General features: G+C 41.5%; 1 protein-coding gene across 10 annotated transcripts in view; it reads right to left on the bottom strand.

Moving 5' to 3' along the window:
• MLLT10 (MLLT10 histone lysine methyltransferase DOT1L cofactor) overlaps window positions 1–22,315 on the bottom strand; it is a 163,630-nt gene that overhangs the window by 85,145 nt on the left and 56,170 nt on the right. For 6 of the 10 annotated variants that reach the window (XM_088454236.1, XM_088454228.1, XM_088454229.1 and 3 more), the window contains 3 exons: window positions 20,992–21,095; window positions 17,912–18,005; window positions 10,100–10,195 (listed from right to left, as the gene is read on the bottom strand). The exons of 1 other annotated variant lie outside the window; for it this stretch is intronic. In XM_088454236.1, the coding sequence (XP_088310362.1) occupies window positions 10,100–10,195; window positions 17,912–18,005; window positions 20,992–21,095 (294 nt within the window). The remainder of the gene's footprint in view (window positions 1–10,099; window positions 10,196–17,911; window positions 18,006–20,991; window positions 21,096–22,315) is intronic. 3 more of the 10 variants (XM_088454237.1, XM_088454230.1, XM_088454232.1) reach the window with 1 other exon arrangement.

The following is a 22,315-nucleotide window of genomic DNA, read 5'->3' as shown; positions in this document are numbered from 1 at the left end:
TGCTGACACTTGAAAGACTGGTAGTGTCTAGATTCCCTTCGTGGACAGGACCCCGACGTCATCAGCTACTGTCCAACGTCATTACCTACCATCCATGTGGCATAGAGGGGGAATATAGTCTTGTCGTGCGCGTAGCGAGGCCACCGGGCCCGAAGCGCGACGAGCGGACAACTTTGTTCTTTAGGTGGCCTTTATGGGCATGGAATGGCACTTCCGCCCTCACTCACGTCACTTCCAGGTCCCTAGCGCGAAAAGGAAAGAAGCTCTACCCTGAAAGACTAGTGAAAAAGTCCCTCCCCTAATATCACTTCCTCTGCACTGTTGGGTCAACACTTCTACTGGGTTATCATAATGGAGTCCCAATGTACAAGTAGACCGCAAGTCAACCCTTATGTCGGCTCAGTCTCCAGTTCTGGTCATCACTCCAGTGCAAGGTCCTAGCAGCTACAGCATTGTGCCCAGGCCTCAAAATGTAATCAGCCAGAGGCAGAGCCATGATAATATCCAGATATGGAGCTTACATAGAAGTCAGTTACTGGTGTGTACCGGGCATCCACTGTGGGGACATAATAAGATCATGGAACCCAACAGCACAGAGGATGGGAGGGACAGTTGTAATTCAGGTATGGGTGTGGTTAGGTAAAATCTACTATAGAAAGGTATCAATAACCTTGAAAAAGTTTTCCACAAATAGTAACATGTTAAAGTAAGGTTCATAAAACCTAAGCACCAAAAATAATCAAAAGCTAAAAAGTATTTAAATTAATTTGCAATCTTCAGTCATATTTAAATTGACACACTAACAAAGTGATTTACTAGAGATGATCAGTATTATATTATTGCACGATCAAAGTGCCATTCCATTTTTATGCTGGTTTACATAAGGCTCGTCCAATCCATGAAGCAAACTGCAATTAGTTTGGATTCTTTACAGATAACTATCGCTTCCTGTAATGGAAAAATGAAGACGTCTAGGAAGAAGGGGTTTCTGTTACAGGAACTGTTAAGTTAGGGTTTGGGATATAATTTATTAAGGGATAGAGAAAAGCAGAGTTTAGCCTTTAACTTGTCTCTGCACCTGTGATATATCAAGTCTGCCATCAGCCCTCGTTTGTTTTTGGGAACAATAGACTTTGTTGATTTAAATCTGTGCATAGTCTCAGTGATGACGTCCTGTTTACTCCCAGGATGCTTTAGACCCAAATAAGCTGGGATGGTTTGAAGGCAAAAATGTAAGTGTTTGTTAAGCAAATGAGCGGTCTCCTGCTTTTATATAGATTCAATTGTGATAGCAGATTAGAAAAAATAATAAAGGTTGGGCTAAAGAGAGGTTTGCCAATCATTTAATATCAGCCTTCTATAATTACCAGACATTTTATATAAACGTTAGCTCCTGTACTGTGGTTACGATGATCTCACAATAAATAAAGCTATTGACAAGGTCTGTTTGCTGCGGGCATTTGGGGCCATTTCAATTATTTGTGATGTACTGTTGGGAACACTCATAATGGCAGTACATCGCAACACCATAGGGGTGGGCAATAAATTCAGCAATGATGCTCTCCCAAAATTATTTGTAATTTGCGCAGCTGGACACAGATTACTTAATATGTCCCTAGGACAGGGCTCAACAAATCCCGGGGGCCAGGTCGCCATGGCAACCAGATTTTGCTGCCTGGCGACCAGGTTTTACAGGGAGGGAAGAAGCAGATCTATCAACCCCAGGGGAGATTATTGTGGTGGGCACTTCATACGAACAGCGTGCCAGTGATCGCAGTTTTAAAAACTGATCGGGACCTGTAGGACCCGCTGGCGTTGCGTCGTCGTCTCCCCGACCAATTTTTTTTTTTTTTTTTTTGGGGGGGGGGGGGGGGGGGTGTCTGGCTCCTACACTTTTGCCGTGGCTCCTAGATTGTAGAAAAATTTGTCAAGTCCTGCCCTAGGATTTAATCACACTGCACAGAGATGATAGTGGACGTCTTCATGAATTGTACATTCTCATGCAGGCAGGTAAACAGTAACCTTGTGCATTACCTGACAGCACTTTTGGGATCAATAATCACTACAACGAACACTGTTCTAGAGGTGGAAACAAGCACTGAAAATACCAAGAACACACGCTGCATCAAAAGCCAAGTGTTACCCACCGACATAAGAGTGCATAGCTTTACCGTACACCAGTAAAAGCATATCAGTAGGTATGGAGATGTAACCTATTTATTCCAATAATCACATCCTGCACCTTCACGCATGTTCAACTACACTGAATGCAAAGGGATTAATGGAGGCTCCAGCTTTCATCACTTTCCTCTACCACCTGCAGGTTTAAGCGCTGTATACTCCCTCCCTGTATGTCAAACACAATATCTATCACTGGCATACAAAATAATCAACAGTCTGCAATGACGCTGGTCTTGGTAGAATGTACTTATTGGTCAATACGTTATATCCCCATTTGCCTACTATTACAGGCACTTAAAAATGCTAACTACAGCAGTGTGGATCTGGCCTAAGGAACAGGTATAGAACATTATAAAACTGTGTACACACCTGAAAGATCTATTTACAGATGATGGTTGTTCATACGCACTGAACAACCATCACTGCCATCTAAAGATTAAATCTGGCCGATGGTCGCGTCCCGCCACCCTCCCTGGCGGACCGTTGTCTGACCACCCGTACACACAGCACAATGTGCAGATATATCTGCACAACCGTCGCGATATATCTATGAATGACGCCGTTCACATGCGTATCGTCTATACAAACTGGCCTACACGCCCACAATATATATCGGCTAATCATCTGAACGGCGAATAGGCCGGGCAGTGTGTACCCAGCATAAGCTCTTGCGAGCAATGCCCTCTCCCCATTGTCTTCTCTATACAATTATGTAATTGAACACTGTAATTATGTAGTTATGCAAGTTGTTAGTCCTATCCTCTCTGTACAGCACTAAGGCATCCTTGTGGCGCCTTCTAATAATAATAATATGTATTTGCTAATAAGATCTGAATAAATTTAAAAATGTTAAAAGTGTGTATGTATATGCAGATATGTAAATGTATGGTCACGTCAATGCATGTCCTGTGCTGTTAAGATGGATTTTACACCAAGTACTGCTAATGTGAATGATGTCTAAGGGGGCAATTTAGTGCGATGCCCAGCATATAATACGGACATAAGCCGCACTTACATTATAGCCCCTAATTTACTTATTTTAATATGCACCTCTGTGGGGGGCACAATTCACACCTAAAGGGGTTGGATTCAATTAGGGGCAAAATGGCTCTCCCGGCGAGCCATTTCGCCCCAAGCTCTCTGATTTTTGTTCACAGCCCAATAGGACTGCGTACAAACATCCGAGAGTCCGGGGTCAGATAGGGGCAAGGTGAGTTGCCGTTGCCAGCGTTTCTGCCTAGTTGCAACTGCACTTTGCCCTGCTCACACCTAATTGAATTGATCCGTAAGTGTCTGTCTTCAGCTGAATCAAGATATCATGATGCAGCACATAGAAAATAAAGGTTCAATTATTGTTACAGTTCAAACAATAAAATAAAAGTAAAAAAGAAACTGAGAGACCATAGCAAAGCCTTACACACTGCCTTTGCACTATTTCACCACTAGGCTTCACATCAAGCCACGCAAGATTCTAAAATACATTGCTAATACAAAAATAAATATAAATCAAAAATACTATGTTTTTTTTGGAACTACATTTTACGGCAGAAACATTTAATTTACAATTCTTGTAGGTAGAATAATATGTACTTTATGCTGTAGACAAGATTTATAGCTATCCAGCTTTTATGGAACTACAAGTCTCAGCCGGGTGGCTGGGTATAATAGCAGATAGGGTGTCCCGGGAGGAGTTTACCTCCACTGGGCTATTCAAAGACCCTTCAGTCACATTTGTGCAGGTGGACAAACATTGGTGACAATAAAATAGGTGTGCTCGATCTTTATTGGGGTTCTCTCCAGCACTGTACATGGCATACTCATAATAATTACCCTTAAATGCATTTGATAACAGATTTGCAGAACATAAAGGAACATCCAAACTAACATCAATACCTATTCACTTTTCTTTTCAAATTGATATAGCGCTCAAAAATAATCTTACATAAAAATAATACTTTATTGAATATACCAGGTTTAAAAATACAAGCTTTTAGTGCCCATTAATGGCTCTTCTGTAGGCAATAATATAGTGTATGCCTGACACTTTTCCCTGTTCTTTGTGGACTCGGGCTTGCGCTCTGTAAAACACGTAGAAGCTAAATGGTGACATTTTAAGCTGCCCCTTATTTTGTGCTATAAATGAAATGCATTTTACTGTACATTTCGCACAGAGCCTCACAGCCGAGAGCGAGTGCGTCTACATTTGGATAAAGCTACTCCACTGGGCTAGCTAAATCAAAGTGGTAGACGACTCGCAAGCCAGCAGGGAGGCAAATTAGTATTTAGTCATGCTCTTTATATTTTTATTAAAAGATTAAAACTCCGTGTGAAATGCATGGCATGCTGCCACCATCCAGGGGCTGGCTGCCAGTACTACTGCAAACGCATGCCAACAAGGAATCGATCTAAGCTCAAGAAATGGGGTTGCCATTCACGAAACCTTACTATGGTAAGTTAGACTTTTTTTTTTTTTTTTCCCCTCTCTAAACAATATAATTAATGAGAACAGCTAAGGATTTCAGCACAAGAGGGAAAAGACAGAGGTAATAGGTTTTAAATAAATTGGACTTACAGATTATCAAAATTGCTTCGTGTGAATCCCTTTAGTGTTTACAGACTAACCTATCAGACAGGCAGCGACTGATTTTACCCAGTCAGCAACAGGAAGGAAATAAACAGTGTCCTATCCTCCTAATTTTGGAAACAGATTAATTGTAGGCAAGGGGTGGGGATGACATCTCCATCAGTCCTTAGACGAGCTCCTTGGCATAATGAACAGAAACCTCTGGACGCCCCACAGACAGACCAGATGGTGCACGTAATCAATGAACTACCTCAGAGCACATGTTTACACTTAACTTATCCATGAATGTGCGATTAGCTTATTATGCTGCAGCATGGCGCTGGCTGGAGAAGGTGAACAGAGCGGATGCTACAGAATGACGACACATCTGCCAGAGTGTGAGCAAAAACCCGTTTCTACGTTTTACTTGAAAAATACAACTTACTCCGATAGCCGCTGCTTATTAGCCACCCCTCCCCCAAAATACTTATATATATATATATATATATAAATTCTTTATTTTGTTTTTACCAAAAAAGCCGTTAACTTGCGCTAATAAAATTATAGATAAAACCCAATTTATGGGAACAATGTGTGTAATATTAGCTGCACCTCTCCGTTGTCCCTGTTAGATGGGTCTTTGTGATAACATGGAAAAAGGAAGAAAGGGCGCTAGAAAATGATAATATACGATTTATCTTACTATAGGTCCTCCTATTATTATATACCACTTATAGACAAATAAGTGAATAGTTCATTTGTAAATGAAAGTCCCAAATAAGACCAGTCCTGGGTTGGTGAAATAATCGGTAGGATTCCTTTCCTGTAGGTCGAACCGGCAATTTCAAAATTCTCTGTAGGAGATGGGAGAGCAGAAAAGTGCCCCTTCGGATATTTGATTTTCTTCTTGATCTTCACTGCAATAGACTCTCGCACCAGAAACTCACCCAAAACATGGCCCAAAAGGCCTCCGTTAATAATTTTAAATATTTATTCCATATAACAACAATTTTAAAAAAAGTTCTTGATAAGTTCTTTTTAAAAATTGTTCTTATATGGAATAAATATTTTTAATTATTAAGGGAGGCTTTTTGGGCCATGTTTTGGGTGAGTTTCTGGTGCGAGAGTCTATTGCAGTGAAGATCAAGAAGAAAATCAAATATCCGAAGGGGCACTTTTCTGCTCTCCCATCTCCTACAGAGAATTTTTAAATTGCCGATTCGACCTACAGGAAAGGAATCCTACCGATTATTTCACCAACCCAGGAGTGATCTTATTTGGGACTTTCATTTACAAATGAACTATTAATATATTTATCTATAAGTGGTATATAATAATAGGAGGACCTATAATAAGATAAATCGTATATATTATAATTTTCTAGCATCCTTTCTTTCTATTCTATAATATATATATTTACATAAAAAAACAAGTAGGTTATATAAAAATTGCTTGTTTGAAAGAGGTGTTTAAATATAATAAATGTGATCTTGGAAAAAAATAAAAATAAATGGTTGACTTCTTAAAACTATCGTGTTAAAAGATCTATTTTTGTTCTTCAGAATTTGTCACAGTAACTGAGTAAAATGATGAAGTGTCGGGAAACAGTTACAATTGTGGACAAATATTTCCCAGGAGGCAACATCTAAAATGTGTTAAGTCACTGTGTAAAAATAAACGCCCATATATGCAAATTAATGATCATCTTTACTTGTAGTGCATTAAGAGTATTGTATGTGTACATACACTATATTTTAATAGAATTGCAGAAACACGTTAAAAACAGAAGCTTAATTAGATGTTATAAACAGGTGATATGTCTATGTATTTGCATCATTTGGCAAATGTCAGTTCTGCAGGTAATGAGGAAGTAACACTTTCCTGCTATAACATCGCTAAAACAAACGAGTCAGCTCATATGCTAGCTAACGCAAAAAGAATGATTCATTCTAGAGAAAAGCATGTATACAATGATAGGACATTGAGATTAAAGAGGACAATAGGAAAAACTAACACAAGCAACACCACATAAGAAATGGCGACAGGTAGCGGATTCACCTACAAAATTACTGCCAACAGCTAATTATTATGAGTCATTTAAGCACATCTTCCCTTTCCCCTATACATTCAAATCAGAATATACTGTATAGAAATGTATTTCCTCGCCACCACAATGTTGTTCTAAGTGGTATTATCAGCCCATGTGATACATTAAAACCATAGGCTTGGCACGCATTCAAGTCTCACATTAATCAGCAATTTCTTCTATTATAGCAAAAAAAAAAAAAACCTATTTGCACTTCATTACAAGCGCCTCATACTTTTCACATGCTTTTACAACATTATAGACCCCCACAACCTAGCATGCAGTGCTGGTCTATGCCACTGGCCATTACCAGTTATCTATATTAGATCATCCAGTTTGGTCTGCCCAAAAAAGAATATCTACTTACAAGCTCACAGTATAACCACAAGAACCACCAGAACTACACACAACCAAATGCTAATAAACACAAAGAGGTATTGTTTGGAATAAATAACATGGTTTCTGAAATGTTATACACAACAAAACAAGAACACAGAGATAATAATAAATTGGAAAACTGTGAACCAACAAGTCTGGAAAAATCCGGTGAAACGCGTTAACTTACAGGCCTTATTCATTAACACGAAAATTCAAGTAATTTTGTAACTCAAAGTAGAAAAAACAGACACTGCCGGATTGGTCTACTACATGCTGACAGCTGGGAAAAGTTGGCAAGTAAACTGAGATCATTGGTGACGACACTATGGGTTGATGCACAGAATGAATATTATGCCAATTAGCATAGTATATTTATACAGTGGGTATGCTCAGAAAGCAAACATACGCCAAAATGCTATTCTGCACACATACTGAAAGCAAGTCTATTTACGTCTGGATGGGTGGAACAGGGGTGGGAAGCGTAGTGCTCACACAGCCTGAGCACAGTATGGGTGTAAGCAGCCTTTGCATATTCTCTTTATTTCAACCATAGAATATACTCATTTTGCGGCCAGCACTCCATTAGGCTCTAAGTGAGCAATTTGCAACCAATAACTCCAGGTTATTCTCAAATTTCGCTATTAAACGCAGTGCGAGAGGAGCATGACTGGCAATACGTGGTGGTTGTACTGGGATATTTAGAGAACATTGTCCTTGGCTGGAGTTTCCATACTATTTAGTGCAGTTACAGGAGAATGGTATAGCTGACTTATAGGGGAATTCAATTACCCGTGATAAGGTAATAACTTGGCAAAATGAAGCAAAATTAATAAATTATGTTTGCCTACTTAATCATTAAGGATGGTGTCCCAGTGGTTCTGAACCGAGACGTGACATTTCTACCTTAAAATAGGGATTTTCCACAACTTTTCACCTGCTCAGGAGGTGGTCCTAACTAATGCTCAATAAATGCTATGGAGAAGTCACCCTTGCGAAAACCACGGCTAAAAGGATTGCGCGATGAGTATTTAGTTGCACGATTAGCCGTTTGTTTTGTGAAAAAACGTCCCATCATGGCTAATTGGTTTCCACCCTTAGTAAGTTACATTTATATATGAAAAAATCCTGTATAGATCGTGCTTTCACATACGGTTATACAAGTTCCATCACAAATAGTAGGCATTTTAATACATTTTTGGGAAAATATCACTCAAGACCAAAAATGTATAAAAAGTATATAACTCTGAGAACACTGTCATTATATACAAGCAGAGTAAAAAAGGAAACATAACAGCCACTGGTTACCATAGTACTACAAATTGCTTATTCTGTCACAGTGCCCCCAAGATGTCTGCCTCACCGGATTTTGCTTTACTCACTGCGATCACTATAATTGTAATGAGCATGTTGCATTTCCTTACTGTAACTATTGCAGTGCGCTCAAGAGATCTGCCCTACTTCCTTAAATGTAAAGCACTTTGGGGCGATTCAATGGTCTGACAAAATTAGCTTCAGTCTTACGTAGCCTGGAGCTACATGAATTGTTTTGAGCAATCAGCTCCGAGGCTGAATTTACAGCGGATTTCTGGTGTGAGCAGAAAGGCATGCACATATGTAGGGCTTCGGATCTGAGCACGAGTGTCAGGTGCGCCATAACTGCTGCGGGACGGGCACTTGGCACAGGAGAAGCTGCTATATGCGGCTAATCTCTGCATTCTCACGCGAGAATGCAGCCATCACCACCAGCACAGGGCAGGTCGCACAAACAATTGAATTAGCTCCCGGCCACTTTAGACGGGAGCCAATTATGTCAAAGAATTGATTCGCCCCATTGAGCCCTAATGGAAAAATGCGCTATATAAATACAATTACAGGTTGAGTCTCCCATATCCGAAATGCTCGGGACCAGGAGCATTTCGGATTTTGGATAATTTCGGTTTTCAGAATACCTTGCAGGGGGGGTCCAGGAGATGTCACAGGAGGCCTGGCGTGTGCTGTGGGGGTGTCCGGTGGATGTCGCAAGTGATCCGGCGGGTGTCGGGTGAAGTCCGGCAGGTGTCATGTGAGTCCCGGCATGGGCGGCGGGTTTGGGTACTGCAATAGGGTCCTTCAGGTGTTGCGGGGGAGTCTGGCGGGTGTCACGAAGTGCCTGGCGTGCGCTGCAGTGGGGGGACGCGGCATATAGACCACGCTCACGTCGCTAGTGATTGGTGATTGATCTGTGACGTCATGACGCCAGGTCATGTCATGACGTCACTGCTGCCTAAAAAAAAACTTCGGTTTTTGGAATATTTCGGTTAATAGAATTACGGATATGGGAGACTCAACCTGTATTATTAAAACAATGTAGTTCCAGGACTTCTCATTTAACACAGTTCCTTAGGCATTTCATGACTGTGCCAAGTCAAAGAATACTTACAATACCAAAATGTAATTGTCTACATGCTAAATAAACGTCCATACAAAATTATATATATATTGGCAATGAAACCTGGGTACTTTCAAATAAACACTTAGGGCTAGATTTACTGACCAGCAGTTTGTCAAAGACGTCAATGATTGGTCGCTCTGACAGACAGGTTTAAACCAGGCTGATTTATTTCTGTAACCGCTGTAAATCCATCGGTCCAAGCCGCTGCTTTGACAAACTGACATTTAGTAAATCTATCCCTAAGAGTGGAGAGTGGATGATTCCCCAATGAGTTCATGTAATGGCAATGGGTGCGTGAGCCTAGAAGCACATGCACGGGATGAATGAGAAGCTAGGACATGCTCACTAAGAATGGCACAATAGGAGAAACCATGGAAAAAGCTCAACTAATGGACAGGAACGGTGAGAGGTCGTGATGGAGCGCTTGTTCCATGCATCCGAATATAGCAAATAAACTTACTTTTTTCTCCTTCTCATGAGGTTTATCCTGAGAGTGAGAGGAAGAATCACTTAAACTTTGATCAAATGATCTACTAAATTCCAGATTGCCTTTTTTCTATAAAAACACAGAAAGTACAGAAGTAATAGAAATAAGTACCTAGAAGTAAAACCTTTGGTACGGTGTGTGAAATGTAGCACTGTGGAAGAGACAATGCTGTAATGTATGGGCTCATGCACAGAGACATGTTCCAGTGTTCTAAGGCAGGTGAAATGTAGGGATCACTGCTCCCTTCTGCGAAATAGATCACCGATACACAATAACATTTCTTTAAAGGGAAAACAGACCATTAAAATATTGTTTATCTATGTCACATAGGGATCGATGATCCTAAATTCTGTACATTATTAAAACAAGATTAGACTCGCACTACCACTTTGTATGTGTCCTTGGTCCTTCTGCACCCCAGAGCATGTTTCCCCAGGGCTCTGATCAGTCTCCCTGACTCGCCTGAATACGTGGGGCCAGGCCATGCTGTGAAGGGGAATGAGGTGAGGACCAATGCAAAGCAGCAAATCACAAAGAGCCTCCGGCTCACCCCCCACAGCCATTTTTAAAGTGGCAAAATGAAATGTTCACCATTTAGGTGGTGGTGCATGCAGCCTTGTTATTTGGCATAAGCTATGGCACCCTTGTAGAAAATGAAATTCGGCAGCTCTGTAACTGTGCAGCGCAGAGTATTTCAGCACTGATATCTGCCTGTATAGAGGGGTGCTGGAGTCTGTGCAGAGCAGTGTACATTATCCGCACCACACACAGTGATATCATACTCCACATTGTCCCATACGGCAGATGGAAACATACATGTGAACACTGGCCGAAGGAGCACTTGAGATTCACAATTCTCTAAAACCCGCTGCACTCAAATGCCTCAAGTCACTTTCAAACGTGCCCCTGTGGATCCTTTTTTGTCTGAACACTCACCCCCTCTCAACTTGCCGTGTCTGTTACCTAAAGTAGATCTTTCCCACCTCCTCTACCTTTTCCAGCTAAACTGAAAATCCCAGTCCTGAATCACCATCTGGAATTCATCCATACGATAACCCTCCTTTTAAGTAAGATCACTGCTTTTTACCATACAGAGATGGCTAGATGCACCCACACAGCAAAAATGCTATTCCTGATACTGTTACATAACCATCACCCAGCTATGAATGGGTAATTTCAGCAAGTGAAATAGAAATTTTTCCTTCATACAAGAGCCCCTTGCACTTAATATAGCAGTGGTTAAATAAACAAGATTGCGGTCTAAACATTTTCATAATAATCGGTTTTACCTTCGTCAGATTATGTATTTTTTACTCTACCATCCAAGAATCATTCATAAGAATACTGGTGGGTAAAGCGCTAATTACACTGATTTACGCTCATTCACTGTTACTAGAAAACATTGCAATGGGACCTGTCATGTATTGCCCTGCAGAAAGAGGGGCCCATTAGTCTAAAAGGCATGTTTGCGACCATGAGGAAATGCCATTTACAATGACAGTTACTGTACAGCTGATAGGAAAAAAAAATAAATCTACATCTATAGTGTTCTTGGATATGGCTGTATGGGGTCAATCCAATTAGGTGCGAATGGCGAGTTTGTTTCTTGAAACTCGCAGACTTCGCATCGAAGCGCACTCCCAAGAATTCTCCAATCCAATTAAAAATCCTTATTCGCAGCGGAGGCGTGCGAATTGACTGCCAAATGAGATTTGAGAGAAGTGCATGAAAAAGTGGGCACACCATCCTGGACCCCCCAAATTTGATAATTTCGTTAGCCGGACCCTATAGAAGGCGGGTTGTGGGCATTAGGAAGGTACTGTAGGTTTTTAAAGGGTGTCCAATGGCTGATTTGTATTTTTTTTCAAATGCAAGAAAATCATAAAAAAAAAAAAATCCTCAACAACTGCTTAATCTCAAACAAATTAAACAAAAAAAAAGGAAGAAAACAAGGTGATTTTGGGGTACTTTGAGGGTACCTTGAAAAATTGCACAAAAAAAAACAAAACAATTATTTTTCAGTTAAAAAAATATTTGTAATTAAATTTGGGGTGCTAAACTAACAAAAAAGTTGATTTGGGGGAAATTTGAGGACAATTTTTTTTTTAATCCCCCAAAATTACTGTTTTTATTGGACTAATTAAACTAATTGGAAACTTACAATTGCCTAATTCAGCGTTTTTCAACCACTGTGCCGCGAGCAGTTGCCAAGTGTGCCACAGCGGTAAGCTTAGTACTGTAGTGGGAGTTATTCCTGAGGAGGCCAATGTAGTGGGTTTTATTCCTGTTGAGGCCAATGTGTGTGTATTTTTTATGTGGGAGCCAATGTATATGTTTTTTCATTCGTCACGCACACCGTATCACCAGATAGTGTGCCTTGGCAATTTTAAAATCTTGTGTAGTGTGCCTAGAGTTGAAAAGGTTTAAAATCACTGGCTGAATTAGTCATTAGGGAGGTGTCCAAGGGGTTCAGCACAGTGTCCCGACATTTTAACCTTAAAATAAAGATTTTCCTTTCCATCTCTCACCTTCAGGGAGGTGAGAATGGAAAGATGCGAATTCAGTCTGACTGATTCAGTGTGAGTTGCTAATTGGATTGCAAAATGAATTCGCTATGCGAATTCCAAGAGAAAATAGCAACTTGCACCTAATTGGATTGCCCCCTTTGTCTCTAAGACGGTCTTCTAGTGCTACATTGTGTTTTTAATTTTCTTCTATACATAGAAGTTCGTAGTTAAGGCCCCCAAACACGGAGCGATATAGCGACCGATCCAACGGATTGGAACGATATCAACGCTATATCGTTCCATGTGTGGGTATGAAATCGGCCAGTGCGCGCTCCAGTGGGGTCATCCGACGCTCCCCCAGATCTTTCTGCTTGTTCAATTGATCTAGGAGATCAATTAATGATCCTATGCAGCGCTATGCGGGAGAGGTTGGGAGGGGAGGGTGGTGCCAGCATATCAGGCAGTCTGCTACCAGATCGCTCCGTGTGTGGGGACTACCCGATATGTTGGCCTTCGCATCGCTAGGTGCATATCGCACCGTGTATGGGGGCCTTTAAATTCACACATATACACAAGGAAACATTTGAAAGGACTTGTATTCTGTGGGTAGTAAACAATCCTGTTACTCATGACTGCATTGTAATAAAGTCCTAATGTGAGCAAACAAAACGCGTAGCAGGGACACAAGCCGATTTAAGTTATCAGCATAATAGAACTTTAGAACATGTCACTAATACCACTTTCACACAAAAACCAGCTTTTGTCTGGCATTTGACGCACAGGTTTGTTTGTTTTTTCCAGTCCCAGCCTGTACCCATTTCACACAGAAAAGCAAATTGCCGGGTCAAACATTTGGTCATTTGCGGATTAACCCGGGTATTTCTTCTTTATGAAAGGGTCATACCGGGTCGCAATTTGTAAAAACCAGGGCCGAAGTCCCGGGAATTTTGACTCGGGTTGACCCACTCACACAGAAAAGGACCCGTGTTGATTCGCAAATTACCGGGTCCAAATGCTTGAACCGGCAATTTGCTTTTCTATGTGAAAAGGGTATAAGTAGTACAAAAACGTGGACACATTGTTTAAAGCCAGAAGTACTTGGTAGAGAAAAAATAGGAATGTATAACTTTATAGGCTTATTCTATTGCATATTCTGTACTATACATAAATCATGATACTCATTGCTGTTATGTGACTTCTGCAGTTTTCAGTGACAATTCCAAAAACACTATTCAAGTGCGCTTTGCCAAAGGCAACAACTACACGTTATACACAACCAAAACCATTCTGGTGTCAGCATGTGCTTAAAACAACTCCCCGTATCAATAAGCATGCAAGTCAACACGTCGCACACCTAAACATCAGGGTGGGGTCGCCCGCAGCAGTTGGCTAAGTATCATGGAAGCTGCACAAAACCAGTTGGCAATGAAGTACAAGCCTTACCACCCAGCCATTCGATAAATGCATTATAAAATATTCTTGACCCACTTTTTGCAAAAAAAAAATAATAACAAAACAGACCAGACATACACAAAAAGGGAATAACTGCAAACAAAGTAGGAATTCAATAAATTCAGCACTAAAGCGGTTTATTTCACGAACGTCTAATTCATAATAAGCGTCAAGGACCCATTGTCTAAATGTGTTCTATATTCCCCAACTATGCAGTGATTACATTGTAGATAATAATCTCTGTGAATGGATTATACATTCCGGAATTAACATGGTTATTAGAACACAGCATTCAATATGCAGTGTTGCTAAATTATGTACCGTGATGTCAAGCAAGTTGCCCCTTACTTGACATGTCACAGGTATCGTCACATGTTCAGGTTTCTGATTACTTGCCCACTTCCACTAACATAAATTCATTACATCTAGAAATTGTACCCACAGGACACACTGGAGGCAGCGGAACCAATATTCACAAGACTGCACAAGGACTTAGTGATGTCGCTGAGCCATGAGGCACTGTGGGGCCTAATGCAGAATTGTACGCCATGCCCATGTTTTTGCAGTTGAGCGATTTTCGGTGCACTGCACGTGTCAAAGTACTGTACTGTAGTCGCTTGCTGCGACTTTTACTCACAGTGCAATCGACAGGCCGGCTGCGTTTGTGGGTGAAAATGGGCAGTGGTGTCCGGTTTCAGGGGCATGCTCCGGCGTCTCACTTACCATGGCCATTCTGATGGACCGTAGACTGACTCGGGACTGCGATATTCAAATTATCTGCAACTTTTTACGCAGATGCTTGGATTTGCAAAGTCACCGGTTGGGGTCTCAATACATCTCCCGGCGGGTGTCACATTTGCATATTCTCGCACAGTAGCTGCGTACACAGACGAATTGCAATGCCGTTAGCGTACTTCTGTGAATCAGGCATGGTGTTCCTTATGCCTCAGCGATGTCACTAATACCTTAGATAGGCCAATTATTTGTTTTGCCCACTAATTGGCTGAATCCAGTGACTGTGTATGACTGGTATGCTTTAAAACAGCACAAGACTATGATGTAATGGATGTTTCTCCATCACAGCCAAATCACATAGTTTCATCCTGTAGATACTGTAACATTTTAAACTTTTATTTGAAACTCACAATTTTAAGTTTTGTAGATGCAAGTCACACAACCCTGGGTACATACCTCGGAGATCTGCACACTGTGAAAGGGTTCTAGGGTCCAGGAGGAAATCTAGTCTTAGTGCCGATGATGGTGGCGAAATGTAAAAACACGCTGCCTGCTCTCTGTCAGTTCACACAGACTGCCTCTAAGTGGCTGCACTGTGAGAGAATTATAACCTATAAATGACAATTCTGCTAATGCAATAAAATGTATTTGAACCCTTTATATCTACAGAGTAGCAGCTGCAGCATGTCGGGTCTTCTCCCAGCCAAGTCACAATTGCACTATAGCCAGAGAAGTAATGATGCGTGAATTTCCCATTTTGGTCACTTTTCGCCATGGGGACTTTCACGTCCTTTCTTGAGCCTGTTGGCCAGGGTGGGGACACCAGGCATTTGCAGTCCTAAACTTTCGGTTGGGCAGGGGCATAGCTATAATATGTGCATGGGGTGCAGCTGCTATGGCCAGGCCCTTCTCCTGCACCCAGTTATGCTGCAAGCGGGCGGAACGGTTAGACAACAAGGGGGTGTGGTTACTATGGCCCGGCCCTCCTCCTGCACCCAGTTATGCTGCAAGCTGGCGGAACGGTTAGACAACCAGGGGGTGTGGCTACTAGGGCCCGGCCCTCCTCCTGCACCCAGCTATGTTGCAAGAAAGGCGGAACGGTTAGACAACCAGGGGGTGTGGCTACTATGGCCCGGCCCTCCTCCTGCACCCAGCTATGTTGCAAGCTGGCGGAACGGTTAGACAACCAGGGGGTGTGGCTACTATGGCCCGGCCCTCTTCCTGCACCCAGCTATGCTGCAAGCAGGCAGAATGGTTAGGATGACAATCTACAGTTCTTCCCATTCTAGTCTAGCTGGTTGGTGAGGAAGAAGGTATAATGAGGCCAGGAGAGAGCATTTAAATTATTATAAAGAGTTATGGAGCGTACACACGGTCAGATTTGTCAGACTTGTCAGATTTGTCAGATGAACGACTGAACGATTAAACGATTTGAAAGATTTGAACGATTTTACCAAAGTTTTGAACGATTTGAACAATTGAACGATTTTTGACTGCAGTAAAATGAATGGAATCGTCCAAGTCTGACTGCAAACCCATCAGATGTCAGATATCGTTATCTGACAAACGGGAACGCGCATCGTTGATCGTCCGTCGTTCAGGCATGTCAGATATGAACGATTTTCCTTCAGATATGAACGACTGAACGATTTTTAAATCGTTATCGTTCATATCTGAAGGAAAAATCTGATCGTGTGTATGCACCATTAGTGAGATCTTTGTGCCCTCCAGAAACAAAATAACTAAATTAATCAATTACAACATTTCACAGAATTTATGAGAACATTAGAGTTATAAAATACAATTGTTTTATTTATTTATAAAGAAACAGACTACGCCAGAGCACAGAATGGGACTATCTAGGGTTTGGCACAGGAAAATCTGTAGAAGGTTAAATGGGTGAGTGGCGGAGGCGGCCTATCATCTGGTTATAACACACAGTTATGTAATATAAAAGCAGCTTCACTACTACGGCATCCTTTTAATCGTCCTTGCTTTCACTATACCCAAATCATGGCTGCTCACTACAGTCACTAAGGGGGAATCCAATTGTTTTTTGGGCAGGAGCTATTCAATTGTTCTACCGATGGGCACAAGTGCCACAGACACCCATTATTTCTGCTAGAAGCCTGCTGAGGTCGTGAGCAGAAATCCGCGAAAAAGTCCGGTTTAGCTGTTTTGCACATATAACCCTGGTGCATTTGGATGCGACATGCGCTAAACCAATGGGTATCTAGTAACTCGTGTCTGCCGGGCATGAAAAAATAAAAATAAAAAATTGAATTCCACCCCTAAAACTCCATTAGTACTTGCAAAATATGCAATATAATTCTATAAGCAGAGGAATATTTCTGGAAATCCACATGGTGGAGAGATTAAGTACATAACTTCTAAGGCCAACTTACTACCGCTGTAGGACCATCGCTTATATTAATATCACACTTTCTTAATCTTGAGAGTGAGGTGACATATTACATGCGTCACGTATCAGTTGAAGATCTTTATTCCAGTGACAGAAATGTGCCTAGAAGGGCAAAGTGCATACAACAGAAAGTGGAGGCTGAAGTCTGAGGACATGACCCTGAAGGGTATTTCATGGAAGATAAATGTTAAATGGCACTGAACAGATGGGTAGCCGTACTACAATTACACTGCCATATACAAAGGGCTTTGCAAGGTACTATAATAAACACGGACCCATTTTTGGTTTCGTGTCTGAGTTTTGCATTGTCCCTCGTGTTAGGACACTTGACGAAAAAAAAAACAAACAGAAGATGATTACATTAAGTGTTTGTACACACGAAAGCTTTCCATGTACCCGTCATCTACTGAGAAGCGAGGCAGCAAGACCAGCGCCAGTGAGCACAGTGGTGCGTTTAAGCTGCGCTTTCTGCGCACTGTAAGGTATCTAGGAGCAAGGAATCGCAGCTGCATGAAAGAGACCCATGTGTGTGATGCCTTACACTAACTGGTCAACTCTGACAGCCATATGGGATCATTCATTCAACTCTCACAAACAAAAAATTTAACAGTCACTACACTAAAAAAAAAAAAAATATAATATTTAAAACTAGAATATTGAAATCCTTACCAGTTTGCTATAGTGGTATTTACAATAACCGCAGTACTGGACATTGTCTGCTCCATTCCCTTCCTCTTCACAAAGAAGCCCTGCAAACTGTGCGCTAAAAGAGCAAACACAAAACATCAGAACGGGCACGAAAAATATTCCTGTTAATATAACAAATACATGAGAAGAGTAACCAACAAAAGGTTAGCAAAAAATAAAAATTAACAAAGAAAAAAAAAAAAAAAAGTAAAAAATGAAGCAAAGATACAATGATATATGGTACTGTACCAAATGGAAGTACCCAAAATCAAAACTAGCATATCTACTGGAAGAGACATTTTCAGTAATGTAAGAGTTAAAAGACATAAGAAGATCAGGCGTAGGGAGGAGATAAGGGGGATTATTATTACGTTTATTTATATGCCGCTTTTTTCCCCAAAGGACTCAAAGCACTTTATATTGGTAAGAGATAAGCCATCTTACAAAGGAGGCAGCCATCTTGGTCATGCTACAATGGTTACAAGTAGGTGAATAGAAAACTTGGAAATACAGAAACACAGAATCGTCAGTTCCACATATTGTTCATCCCACCCTCAAAAATGCCAAACGAGGCAGGTTACAGTGGGCAGAATAAGTTACCGTTACACTTTAGGGTGGTATAAAGTACGATAAATAGGATACCTGCAAAATCATCAGCTCCATGGATTGTTCACCCCACTTGATGATTAAAGATAGAGAGGAAGGAGGGTGTCCTATCATTAGGCAGAGCAGAGGCACCTGGCCACTACCATTACTGGCATGGCAGGAGGACAGCACATGGTGTGAGGCTCTGCAGTCCAAGCCTGCCTATAGAGCGTACCATGAGCAAAGCGAGGTGTACAATATAATATGCCAACTTGAGCCTCCATATCTCGGCCGGGACTTGTTCTTATGTAGTGCTGACACACACAGAGCCCCAATACTACATTGAGACACTGCTTACGTCAACTCTAATAGTGGCAATGGTATAGTGCTATGTACATGCTTTGTGTATACTGAATATACCTTAACCTTTATTTCTAGGGCGCCTGATTGGGCATGTGTTTTTTTAAACATTCTTCCTACTTCTGGATATCCTGTTTTGTTAGGGATTTTTTAATCCAAGTTTTTTCTTGGTACGATCTACCTGGGAACAGAAGAGTTGGGACCACACTTGAGAAAAACAGTCTAAGTTGGCCAATCACAAAGAGGGGGGTGGTTGGCACTGTACGTATACTTGATATAAGAGATTTTTTCAGTAGAGTGTATTATATTATAGTATGCGAAAAAACAACTTCATAAGGTTCTAAGCAATAGTAGTGATTGCTCCCTAATTCTTGGTTGGTGGTGCTCCCCAGAGTCAGAACTTTTACTGAAGGTTAAAAATAACCCTCCTATCCCATATATCCTAAACCTAATATATTAAAAGTTAAGTTTTAATCTACTTATACTATCATAAGAGTGCCCCCAACAAAGAGTCTTCTTTCTCTTTCTTTTGCTGTACTATCTACCTGGGTCATATTTTTTGGATTACATATTGAAAGTGGAGAAATTTTATGTATTGGTGACGATTGTCAGAAGTATACAAAAAATACAGAGATTTGCTTTGAAAGAGCTACACCTACCGTGAGAAGGGTACGCCCTCCAACCTTATAGAGTGCATGCTGATTTAAAGATACCTTTACATGTTTGAAACCCTCTGCACTTTTAGTGAGTGTGGTACGCTATATTTATACCTTTGGGCCACTTTATACTAGGGATGTGCAGGCTCGGATAGGTTCGAGTTTGCACGTTGAGTTCTGATTTTTCCCTCAAAAAAAACGGAACTCAGAAAGAGGCAAAACGTCATCTTGCATGGACGAACATCATCATTCCTGGACAAAAGTCCAGGATTGATGATGTTCGTCCATGCAAGATGACGTTTTGCCTCTTTCTGAGTTCCGTTTTTTTGGAGGGAAAAATCTGAACTCAACGTGCAAACTCGAACCTATCCGAGCCTGCACATCCCTACTTTATACATGGGTCACACATGGGTGGTAAAGATACCTTTATACGTGGTGAAACACATACAGAATTGTGAGATGGGGGTACGCCGATTCTTTCACACTACCCTCAGTGGAAGCATTAAGAATGTAATTGAGCAACTCCTTGAGAAAGAAGAAAAACTGTGCTACACATATATTGGATTATGTCACTTGCATGATACTTCGCATTTCAGTGAAGACGACGAAGAGGAAGGATTTTTATCTCTACCAACATACCTCCCTCGATCATTATAAGGGATGTATTATCATTATCTGTTGATATTTACTCTCGGTTTGTAAAAGCACCCAGCTTATGAGTCCCATGATATTTTGTCATACAGTTTGTGTTAAAACTTGGTGAGGTTTTGTTTTGGTGAATCTAAGCCAGGCAGCTCTTTTTGCGCCAAGGATGGGGATTTATCTATTTGTACCTGTATTTAGACCTAAAAGGACATTAGGTTAAGTTTATTAAGGGGACTGACCCATTCTAAAATGTTTTCATGGTGACCAACGGTATAATTGTGCGACTGGCAATGAAAGCTCTTACCAGGCACAGATAGAGGAAAATAATCATCTTAAAAACCTGAGTAAGCTGCACTTCCTCCAATGGATAAACCCACGTGTCCGATTCTGGTTGGTGCAGTCACTGCTGACAAAATGTCACAGAGAAGATGCATTTAAGAGTGTTTCCACGTCAGCAATTTCCGTGGTGGAATGTACTTCACTCTCATACAGCTAATGTAGGCAGACATGAAAGGACAACAGGAGCGACTGGTGTCGGATCTGGGCACATTTCAGAGAGCTGCTGAAGTCATCAGTAAGCAGGGATCTTTTTTTTGTTGAGAAGTTTTACTGCACATTACGGTCGGATCACGGTGGATGCTGTATTGCTAGGTTGTCTTAATCAACCTCTCTGGGATTAGCGCTCCTTTTCACCATGTCTTCTTAAAAGCATTTAGAAACACAAGGCTGCTGGCACCCCTTACACTTCTCCAGCTGGACCACTTTTGGTATATCTATTGGAACTTACAAGATGGTTAAAAACATCTGATAACTTACCAAGTTACATGGAAGGCTTGGCGACATCCATGTTTATTGCACGTCATACAAGCCCCAGTAGCAGCTTTGCTCTCTCGCCCTTGCTCATCACAAATGTAGCAAGTCTAAATAGGACCAGAGAAAAGAATAGTAGCAAATCACACTTCTGAAACAGTTAATTGACATGGTTATAAAAGTCTAGTAACAGATCTATGCAGCATTGAGGAATAAGTGACATACACCCATCAGAGATATCATTAAAACCACTGACAGGTGAAGTGAATAACATTGATTATCTTGTTACAATGGAACCTGTCAAGAGGTGGAATGTATTAGGCAGCAAGTAAACAATCAGTTCTTGAAGTTGATGCAGGAAAAATGGGCGAGTGTAAGGATCGGAGCGACTTTGACAAGGGCCAAATTGTGATGGCTAGATGACTGGGTCAGAGTATCTCCAAAACGGCAGGTCTTGTGGGGTGTTCCAGATAAGCAGTGGTTAGTAGCTACCATAATTAGTGCACGGAAGGACAACCAGTGGACCGGCGCCAGGGTCATGGGTACCAAAGACTGATTGATGTGCGTGGGGAGCGAAAGACTAGTTGATCTGGTACTATCCCACAGAACAGCTACTGTAGCACAAACTGCAGAAAAAGTTAATGCTGGCTATGAGAGAAACATCGCAGCTGGCTGCATATGGGACTGTGTAGCTGCAGACTGTCAGAGACGATTGTCCACCGCCAAAAGGGCCTACAATGGGCTTCTGTTTGAATGAGACCATGGGGCAATGGAAGGTGGTGATGATTGACGTTTTCTTTCACACCATGTGGACAGCCGGGTGCGTCGTTTACCTGTGGAACAGCTAGCACCAGGATGCACTATGGGGAGAAGGCGGGGCCGGCGGTCGCAGTGTGATGCTCTTGGCAATGTTCTGCTTGGAACCCTTGGGTCCTGGTAATCATGTGGAAGTTATTTAGCCCCTGTACCACCTACCTAAACATTGTTGCAGACCAAGTACACCCCTTCATGGCAACAGGTATTCCCTGATGGCAGTGGCAAGACAATGTACCCTGCCACACTGAAAATTTTATTTAGAAATGGTTTCAGAACAAGACAAACAGTTTGTTGATGTGGCCTCCAGATCTCAATCCAATGGAGCATCTGTGGGAAAATCAAGTCCGAGTCATGGAGGTCCCACCTCGTAACTTACAGGACTTAAAGGATCTGCTGCTAATGTCTTACTGCCAGATACCACAGGACACCTTCAGTGGTCTTGAGGAGTCCATGGCTCGATAGACTCAGAGCTGCTTTGGTGGCAGGAGGGGGACCTACACAATATTAGGCAGGT

This window comes from Taudactylus pleione, unplaced genomic scaffold (assembly GCF_031769625.1).
Source record: "Taudactylus pleione unplaced genomic scaffold, aTauple2 ptg000610l, whole genome shotgun sequence".
NCBI lineage: Eukaryota > Metazoa > Chordata > Amphibia > Anura > Myobatrachidae > Taudactylus > Taudactylus pleione.
This window is presented reverse-complemented; position numbering and strand designations above follow the sequence as displayed.